This window comes from Merops nubicus, unplaced genomic scaffold, assembly GCF_000691845.1.
Source record: "Merops nubicus isolate BGI_N331 unplaced genomic scaffold, ASM69184v1 scaffold50470, whole genome shotgun sequence".
Lineage (NCBI taxonomy): Eukaryota > Metazoa > Chordata > Aves > Coraciiformes > Meropidae > Merops > Merops nubicus.
The window spans coordinates 815-11316 of record NW_008581833.1 but is presented as its reverse complement, the minus strand read 5'-3'; the positions used below and the strand labels follow the sequence as shown (position 1 = coordinate 11316).

At 42.4% G+C, this 10502-nt stretch overlaps 1 protein-coding gene across 1 annotated transcript; it reads right to left on the bottom strand.

The window, feature by feature from the left end:
* Window positions 1-216: 216 nt before the first annotated feature.
* ALKBH1 (alkB, alkylation repair homolog 1 (E. coli)) lies at window positions 217-10301 on the bottom strand (the record flags this gene model as incomplete). The annotated part of the gene is made up of 5 exons (XM_008935619.1): window positions 217-631; window positions 1156-1349; window positions 2523-2613; window positions 6052-6214; window positions 10193-10301. Coding segments are annotated over 5 exons (972 nt in total), but the record flags the coding sequence as incomplete, so codon positions are not given.
* Between the last annotated feature and the right edge of the window lie 201 nt (window positions 10302-10502).

Here is a 10502-nt window from a genome sequence, read left to right as displayed (position 1 = left end):
TAAGTGCATCTGCTGAGTTCCAGTCCTGAACTTATCCTTCTCCTTATGAATTTTCTCTCCCAACCTATTTCTCACAGCAAGAACAACATTATTACATTTATTCTGCAAAAGTTTATTAATCTGAATACAGACAAGTGACTTCTAGTATGATTACATCCGTTTCCAATTCCGTATGGAGGTTGCCCGTCCAGTGCACATCAGCACAATCTCCTGGTCTCAGCTGTCTGTATTTGGTTTATGTCTCTTGGTTCTGCTGTAGTCCTGACGGTGACTGTCTTCAAAGGGTACCCGGCCCTTCCCCTTTGTCCCAGACTCCTCTGGAAACTTCTGCCCCTCAGCCAGCACCTGCCGAATAGTCATGTTGATGCGGGAGGACTGCAGGTACTTGGCGCAGACCTGCCAGTCCTCCTCAGAGCTGTGCCCGACGACGGAGCGCCCCGCCGGCAGCGCCTGCTGCAGGCAGGAGGGCAGAGCTGTCCCGTCGGGGCTGGGGAGGACCCGGGGCACGGCGTGGTACAGCAGACGGCTGAAGCCGGACATCACCATGATATCGCCACTGTGCATGAACATCGCTGTTGGGGCCTCCTCCCGCTTCAGGCCCCCAAGCAAAAATATTGAGGATTGCCCAAAACTAGAGACAGTACAAGGATGGAGAGAGAAAAATTCAGGTAGAGAATAGATGTATGTGCAGTAAGAAAATATTAGCAGCTAAATCCCTTAAAAAAAAAAAATCTCAAACAAGAAAACTAGATGTATTTCTAGTAATAACTTTATAACGAGAACATGAAACAAAGAGGCCTGGTTCAAGGTAGGCATAGTATGGCCAGTTGCTCTGCCAGGTTGGAAGCTGTGCTCAGGTATTTCATCCTGGCCTGCTAGTAGCCAGTTGCAGCTCTGCTGCTTAGAACAAAACAGTGCTCTCTGCAAAGAGCTCTTCCACTCTAGGCACCGCATCCATGCTATTCAAGTGGCCTTCAAAGAAAAACCTATGCCTTTGAGCTACAGCTTCCTACCATTCAAATCTTCAGAGAGTGAAGATTGTCTACCCAATTTGCAAACTGTGCCATATCAACTTCCTAAAAACATACACAAACATAGGAAGGAAAAAAAAGCCACCAGTCATTTCAGAACACTAGAGTGCTTTTCTTGACTCACCTGAATGATAAAAGGGGCCGAGAATGGTCCAGTTCGGACTCATCCACATGAATTCCTAGTGAAGAGTCAAAATGATAGTAGTTCAAGATGCCTGCTTGGGCTTGGAATCCCTGGAACCCACAGGCTGCAGCCACTTGTTCTGACAGGAATGCAAGGTCTGAGGGGAAAGGAGTGTGGTGATTTGCTGAGTACTTCTGGAGGAAGGAGAGCAGAAAAAAACAAACAAAAACCACATCCAGAACATCAGAGCAGCAAATACAACTGGAAAGAAACATTGAACGAGAAATCAGACATTTAACTGATAGACATGGAGAAGTACATCATATTTGCCTGGAAAATGACCACAACATAGGCAGAACCATAGCAAATTTACCTCCTCATTTAATTCGAGTCCTACACTAAGACTGCCAGGGATTCACTTAATCATGGAGTTAGTAATTACATCTAGATGGCAAACTTGAAGTCAGTAAAGTAAGTACTTAAGGTTAGTACCAAGTAAGTGGATCCTGAGGATCTACTTGGTCACCACCTGAAGCCGCCAGTGGCAGGGGCGCTCTGTATCTCATTGGGTCCCCCCCTGAAGCCGCCAGTGGCAGGACAGCTCTGTATCTCATCAACAGAGCTCTGAAACATGCATCTTTGTTCCTTCTTTGAAGGATAGGACAAGCAGGAATCAATTGCAAACCTACTTTTTCCTCACTCCCATGAGTGATTCCAAGAGGACTGCAAGGGAATAACTGAGTTTTTATTAAGGCCACCAATAATAGACTGACCTGGTAAATAAGGCTGCAAGCAGATTTGGTTAAGTATCTGCAATGTACTGATAAGACTGCATATTCACTCTGCCATCCTTTCTCTGCCTCTATCTGACACAGTCTAACAAAAAAATTTACTTCAGTCAGGAGCCCAAAAATAGCTGTTAGTTGGTGCAACTGCACTATACTGGTTCAGACTCTGAAGTTCAAAGTCACATCAGCAGCAGTCTCTTACTGCTCTCACTCACCCCTCCAAAAAGGAGCAGTTTCTCAGAAGCAGCTGTCTTCATTCAAGGCCATTCAGACCTTAAGCAGTTAACAATGCTTTTATGACCATCCCTTCTGGTAGGGTAAAAATGCTCATCTACCCCTAGAGCTGAGTATATACTACCATATTACCTTCCAAAGGAAAGAACACAGCAATGGACTTTTGCTCTTAAACCCTTCACCATAAACTAATAGAGATGAAAATGTTCTTACAAGCATGGTTTGTTGCAGCCTTTCCTCAAGACTTTCCTGTACAATCATAAGCATCTTGTTCCACATTGCCCTCCCCTGTCTGCCTTTCTGAGTGCTTACAGCTAAGAAAAATGAAGAATTTAATTTCAATACCTTAGTATCCCAATTATAATGGTAACCAAGGGTCACCCAGCGGAGCTTCTCCAGTAAGCTTCTGGGCTCCCATTTACTGGAACCTTTCCTTCTGCAAAGACAAAACAGAGCAATAAGATACCTGTTAATTTCCGAGCGCTCATCTGGTAGCACAGCAAACAGGAACGAGAACCACTCATTCACAGGACAGCCTATTAAACCCACCAGTGCTAAACCTTTATTTTCAGTGCCATTATTTTTTTCCTCCAAATACCCTGAAAATTCAGCTTATGCAAGCTGTAGGCCCTACTGCAAACCACTGTCAGTTTGAAAGCCTCTGTTTTCAACATGGTGCATAATGGATTATCAGATGGAGACAACACAAAGAACTGTTGCAGATTTAGAAGTCAGAGTTAAGCATGTACTATTTGAGCACCTGAAAATGAAAGAACAGAGTCTGTGAAGATCTGAAAGCTGCAGGCATGAGGAAAAGGTATCCTATGCACTTAATGGAAAATGGCAAGAAGGAAACATGCTTGGCCTGGCAGTGTATGAGGCTGCATAACACTGCAAAAAGGAGTGTTAGGTCTACTACTTGGTACTTTCACAAGAAGTCCTTGGGACAGACTGACTCCATGTTCAGTAAGAAGCAAGACTGCTCAAGCTACAACCATAAGCCTCATGTAATGTCAAGAAGTCTAGATTGCAGGTGTCTCCTACCCAGACTCCTGTGAGGGACAAAACACTGTTCTTCTCAAGCGGCAACCCCAATGGAGAAGGACTCAGCAGTCTGAAGCCACATGGTAGTTTACCATTCCCAAAGATAGTGAAGCCAGAAGGAGACTTCAGGGATGGGCTTTTACTATGGCCTATGGAAAAGTCCTATATATTACTACAGTAAATCAGATAGAAACATGCTAGTGACAAATACAAAAGGTAGGTACACATCTAGCTTCTAGCCCACTTATTCCAGAAATACCAGCTTCTTTTCTCAAGCTAAGTCATATCTTCTGGTAAAGAAAGAAAGAAGAGGGAAATTTACTCAGGACATCACAATAAACAGTCACACCAGACTCTCATTTATAGCCTCATCAGTTCAGGAAGACAAGCCTTCTTGCAAAACAGGATTTGTATTTGTGCTGCCATAGTCAAGTCTCAGCCAAGAAAATTCATTTAATGTGCATTTCTACCTGGACACACAGCTTGTTTCTGCCCTTCACCTACACACTGCTGGTAGTTCCTGAGCTAAAACAGGAACAGGTGTAAAAGGCCAGTTTCTTTACATTTAGTAATTTTTCATGGCTCCCTGATTATTGAAAGAGTCATCTTTTCACCTTCCATCTTTGTCATAGGGTAATAGCAACTGTAATTACCACAATTCAGAACTGTCAAATACATGCTGCTTGGAACAATTTATGGAGATGCGAGCAGGTAACACGGGACTTAGAAAAGGGAGAGCCCACAGCTCATTCTTCTACATCTTTCAATCAACAAACAATGTTCAGAACTAAACATTTTTAGCATGCGCCTTTTCAAGTGCCCTCCTCCTTCTTTGACTAGTGCTACAGTGTTTGTACAACAGCAGGAACCCAAACACCCTAACACGATAAGGTCCTTATCTACAGAACTTAGCATTGTCAATGTGATTTCACATGGGATTGCTAAGGAAAGGCAAGTCTGAGTGTTACGCAGCTGGAAACAAGTTGCTAGAGCCATAGCAGCTACAAGAAAGCACAGAGAAATTCTGGTGTAAGTGTTAGATGGACTGAACAGCACGGGGACTTTGGTCTGAAGCTCTCTTTTTTCTTTAGTCACTGGTAAATTACTGCATCTGTAAAGCCCCCCAGCCTCTTCCTTACACAGAAGAAAAAATATATATCCCTTCTAGGGATGCTCTACTCCCTCTTATGCTTTTAATTGTCCATGGCATTAAAGTAAATACCCAAACTCCACTTTGTGAAGAAAGCACAGCATACATTTGTAGGGATTGTATGGATTCTCCTACCTTGCGATTCCTGCATCCTGAAATGAGCAGCTAAGCCATGACCCGAGCATATTTATGCATTTATTCCTAATGGCTTTAAAAAGCACTGCAGTTCTGCCAAATCTTGGAAGTAGAGCTCTTTTCAGTAAAGCACTGTTTCTCCCCTCCCTGAAAGGTGCTCAACTCCAGACACTAGACAATTTGGCTAGTCTGATCCACTGTCCCCTAAATAAAAGTACAAATACAGCCATTTGCTCACTCGAGGACTCGGGCAATGCTTAATAAAACTGCCAGTGTTTCTGCCAGGCATCACTCTTCCCAACAGCGTTTTCAACTGAACTGGATTCAGGTGCAAATTAACCTCTACCACGATTGTTTTCTGTGCGCAGGAGGTGCTGCTGGGAAGCACCTGTCAAGCTGGAACACTATCCCACTTTTTTCTCCTGTAGGGCACAAGGCACAATACTTTCAAATAACAATTTTTAATCTGTGATGGAACACAAAAAAAGGTACCTGAATTTCTGTAACTAATTCTGACTGAGCCAAGAAAACACAAGTGGGGGCATAACTTCTCTCCAAGGTGCAAATATTTACAAGTCCAAATCTTGCTTTTGTTATTTCATGTCTTGTAAATGTTAAGAGTATTTTTCAAAAACAAATCTCAGCTTGTCTATTTTACTAAGAGACTGAGGTGGAAGACGAGACTTGATGTAGGGAACTCACGTCACTCCATCATGTGAAACAATCATTATAAAAAATGAGATGATAAATATGCAAATAACTAAAAGACTGTGCCCTTTAGACAGCATCTATCTTGGATTTATTTTTACAGGTGACTCTAATTTAAAAAGTCTTTAAAACTTGAACTTCAAACTTTTGTACTTGACTTTAAAACTTGAGCAAATTCTCCAAATCAGGTAGAGGAAATGCAGCTGCATCAGCCACAGAACTCTGAACCTGTGGGAATCTTTCAGAGCAAACAGGTTTGCCATGAAAATGGTACATTAAACGACCATCTCAGACTGAGTTAGACAAAAAAAAAAATCTCAAACCAAACCAAAGATATACTTTGGAAAATAAAACCACAGAAGCTAGCTGACATGAGAAGTTAAAAAAAGTACAGATAACAGCCTTTGAATTACAGTATACTAAGTTTGACAGCTGACTGGGAAGAAGAGCTAGCATGAGTGGGGTGTTTGGAAAGGATCCCTTTTGCCTCAGGCAAACTGAGGCCTAGAGGAACCTTGTGGCTCCGCTTGTAGTTGAGCTTAGCAAGCATCCAAGCACCATGACGCCAGCCAGGGTCACTATTTTACATTTGACAGATGGCTTTGGAATAATTTACCAATGCCACTGTGAGTGTGAAAGCAGAGAATTAACAAGGATGCACATCAAGCCATGAAAACCCCACCTTTAACTTGGCATGTCTGACACCATCTGTATACTGCCAGCATGTACACAATCTTTTTCAGCTTCCCTTCCCTGCTCATTTTTCTTAGACCTTCTCAGAGCTGAGACCTTCTAGCTCTTGTTAGTTTTGACCACCAAAGGTTATTGTGGACTTACCTCAGCTGCTCCTTGCTCTGTCCCCACAGGTCAATGGTCTTCTCAGGAGCCATGTGCAGGTCCAGGTTGCAGACATTTGGTTTTTGGGGGTATAGCTTGAGACACTGTTTCACCCAATGACGTTGGCACCCCGGGAGGAAAGGGTTTGGTATGAAAATAAACCCTGACCACATAGAAAAAAGGGATCAGGTGAGGAGAAACTATGATTAGGCATTTCCCTGCTTTTTAGAAAACTATTGCAAAGGACAGGGGTTGGAGGTACTGAAGAAGCACCTCTGCTATACAACCACTGACTTCACAGGTAAGTTGATGGAATCTATTAACAGGTCTGAATACTCAAGTTAAAACCTATTTTTTTTCAGTACAAAACCAGTGGTGATGAAGTAGAAGGCAGGGAGGGCAGACAACACTAGTCCAAGTAAAAAATTACAATATAGGACATACCTGTGTACAGCATATTGATTACAGAGAGATAAAGGAGTAAGAACTTGGAAAGCAAATTGCTTTGGAGTAAATTTGATTTTGAAATTATTCAGAAAGATCTGTCTCTTGAACCCTGGAAAGTTAAAGGAATTCCGGCCTAGTTTTTCTACACTTCAAACGAACCTTGTTGCTGTCTCTGAACTCATCCTGTCTTCTTACTGCTGCTTCAGTGTCATAAACTACAGAGAGCAGTCCACAGGCTGAGTGAGTCTCTAGTAAACTGTCCTCTCCTTTGTTTCATAATTATTTCCAGCTAAGTCTGGCTGCATCTTTCTGTATTTTGGTACAGTAATACTCATCAAATGGGATGAAAGTCAAATTATATCCCAAACTGCTTGTTGCTGACTGCAAACACTTAGCAGTTACTGTTAATTAACAAGACAAAATAAAGATGTCTGCACATTGCTTTAGCCAGGTACCTCAGACATAGTTTGAGCAGCAGCTCAAATAAGAGGGTTAGCAGAGATGTAATGGCTGAATTTGGTCTGTATGTTAACAAACAAGGGCCCCTGACACAAGGTCTGCCATCTCCAGGAGTGCTAACGGGATTCTTCACTGGCGTTTTCTCTCCAGCAGCCCAGGTGTGTTTCCTTCCAGGCCAGAGCAGATGGTATCAATGAATGTGTGACAGCAAGATGCTATTAATCTGTATGGTACCTGCTCAGAGAACCAAGGCACTCTCTCAGGGGCTGTCAACTCAGTAAGATACCCCAACACAAAATTCAGACACAAAGACAGATAAGGGTATGGAAGGAACAAAGGAAAAGGGTGTTTCAAGGTTTTGCCCTACTGTGTCGTTTTGAACTTCTCAGTCCTATCAACTTAAGCAGACAAAAACAGATGGACAAGGAAGAAGCAAGGCTAGGAGTCTCAGTAGATACAAAATTGCCTTGTGGCCTTATGAAAGTGTTAATAAACTCACAGAAGAAACTTTCTGCTGGCCCATCTCTCAAGACCTCACAAGACTAAATTAACTGGTTAGAAAAGGAGCCTTCAGTGTATTAATATACTGTCATTCATTCCACTGCATTCCTTGCATGTTCAGACTATGGTAGCCTTCTGACAGGTTTAGTTAGAAAAGGTTTCTTTGCCACAAGTATTAAATTTACTTTATGTTGGCCTCTGCACAGAACATAATAACAATAATAATAATAATATTGCCCTTCCTGCCTACAGCTTTTGATGTGGTGTTCTCAAAGCACTTTACTACGTTCATGAAATTACACTCTACTATGTATGTATTATCTCCAGGTATTAATGAAGAAATTGAAGCCTGGAGGGCTAGTTATACACAGAACTGAGCACAAGAATCCGAGTTTTATGATTCTTGTATTGGCAGCTTAGAATATGCTCATGTCTCTCCAAACCTTTCATTGCTTAATCCCAAGAAACCAGATTAGTCTAGATTTACAAAAGCAAGAACAACTAAGAAGCAGATTAGAGCTATGCTTCTGATGTCAAGAAAGGCAGAAACCCCTGAATTTCTAACAGTTGCAGATTTCTAACGTTCAAGACTAACAGTTCCTGGGAGAGCAAATGGTGCAGGAAGTCAGTGAGTTTCCACACAGAGAGGGAGAAGAGTACAAAATGTATTTCTGTAGCAATGTTTCTGAGCTGAATAAAAAACACCACAGGCAAGCTTAGAGGGCAACACAGCTGAACCTCTTGGCCTTGAAAGAGTTGGTTTGAGTGGAATGGCCAAAAGACAAATTCTTTGGGGATCTGTATGCTGCAGGAATGTGCCTCAAGGAAGCAGATGCAGTTTTCTTACTGCAGCAAAATCTTGCGGCACACTAGGAATTAATTTTATAGCTACTGAAAGTGGTCTCCAGCCTCGGTCAAAGGAAGGATAAGACACACAGATGTCTAGCAATAAGAACAACCCCTCATAAAACCAATTTGTGTCAATTACAGAGACTCAGAGACAGCATCACCCACATCACACAGAGCTCAGGACACTGCAACAGAAAATCCATCCAGCTTCCTCAGTCTTCTCTTTCATTGCTCACTGTGGGGACAAAACCAAATGACTTCCCTTCCATATGCCCACAGATGAACTGAAGAAATTCTGATTTCTTTTAGAGGGCTATTTGGGCAGTTGGTTAAATATTTTATAGTGCTTTAAGGTGTCCAGATAAAGGTAGCTGATAAAATATTATCATCTTCCACATATGACTTGATTCTAAACAGGACTGAGAATTTTCTAAATGTATTTACATTTCATTTTAGCAAAGGTTTTCTTTGTCAAAACACAAGAAAAAATGCAGTTAGGTGGAACACTTGAGTTCCCCTCCCCGATGTAATTGTTTGGAAAGACATTCAGACAAACATAAAATGACAAGTGAGACCAAGCGAGGGCAGCTATGACAGGTAAGTGGAACAAAAAAATGTATAGAGTCAAGAAGAGGTGGAAGCCTTTCTCCTGAAGTTATTAAACTTCCTGTGTAATAACCATGCCAGATGGCTAGTGTGGCTGCCTCAGTTTCAGAAATGGTAGGCTGGCTTCATAGCAACCCACAGAGACACCGACTGCAGACCCCACAAACTGCGAGAAACGTGGAAAAAAAAATTAAAAAAAAAATCAAATGAACAAAAATCCCCCACCTACAGAGGATCTGAGGAACTACAAATCCATCAGCTTTACCAAAAGCCCTGGTAAGATTATGGAGCAAACTTTCACGACAGCCATTTCCAGGCATACAGTGGTTGAGAACAGTGAGGACGGATTTACTGAAGACAAATTTTGCCTAACCAGCTACTGAAAGGAAGTTTTTTTCTAACCAGCCTTGCTGCTGGCTACAGTGAGATGCCCAGACAAGGGGGGAGCAGAGGATGCTGTTTACCTTGGCTTTAGCAAAGTTTTCCAGTCAGTTTCCTGCAGGATCATTGGAGCCAAACTGGGGACTTGTAGTTTACCCATAAAATCCATAAGGGTGAACAAAAGCTGGCTGGGCCATCAGGCTTAAAGAAACAGTGATTTGATGGTTCAAAGTCTAGCCAGTGGCTGGTATGAACTGCATTTCTCAGGCTGATACTGGGGACAAGGCTGGTAACTACATCCACCACCAGCTACCTGGATGGTGGGACATTCCTCATCACACTTGCGGATAATACAAAATTGGGGCAGCAGCTGGTATGCTGGAGACTACTGCTGCCTCTGAAAGGGACGTTAGCAAGTGGAAGGAATGGGTCAACAAAAACCTCATGACGTTCAACAGCACCTAGAGCAGAATAACTCCATGCAATGGTACAGCAAGTCAAGGGTCCAGGGTGTGTTGGAGGACAAACTGAGCACGAGTCAGTAGTACACCCTTGTGGCAACGACGGCTGATGAGACGCTGGCCTGTATTGCTCAGAGCTACCTGAAGGGGCATTATGAAGGTGGAGCCACGTGCTTCTCAGAGGTGAATAGCAAGACTGAGAGGGAACAGTAAAACATTACAGCAAAGCAAATTTTGATTAGCTAAAAGGTGAAAAAAAAAACCCAAACCAAAATCACACGTCAGCTGACTCTTTTGTCCTCATGCATTTAAAATAAATTACAGTTAGGCGAACCAAAATACCTTTTTCAGGCAGGGCAAGGAGGATAAGACTGAAGATGTCTGAATTCAAAGCAACAAGGTTGTATTTAATTTTTCCTGAGATCAAAAGTACCTACCTGGGTACCCATTGAGGCCATAGGCTTTCCACTGGCTAACTGGCTGTAATCCTGCTCTGTAGGCATCTTGATCACTGACTGAAGAAACACTGAGCTGTGATCTGAACACCTGGCATAAGAAATTGGATCTGGTTAAAAAAATACAAAACTCATTCAAAAATAGCACCTATAAGAAACAGCATTACCATATTCCAAGGTAGGTCGCATGAAAATGCCAACTGTACCACAGAACTATTGTCTAAGCAACTGTGACCAGACCAGGGCATGCTGCTAACAAAGCTAGTATGTACTCAACAGATGAATCAAAAGG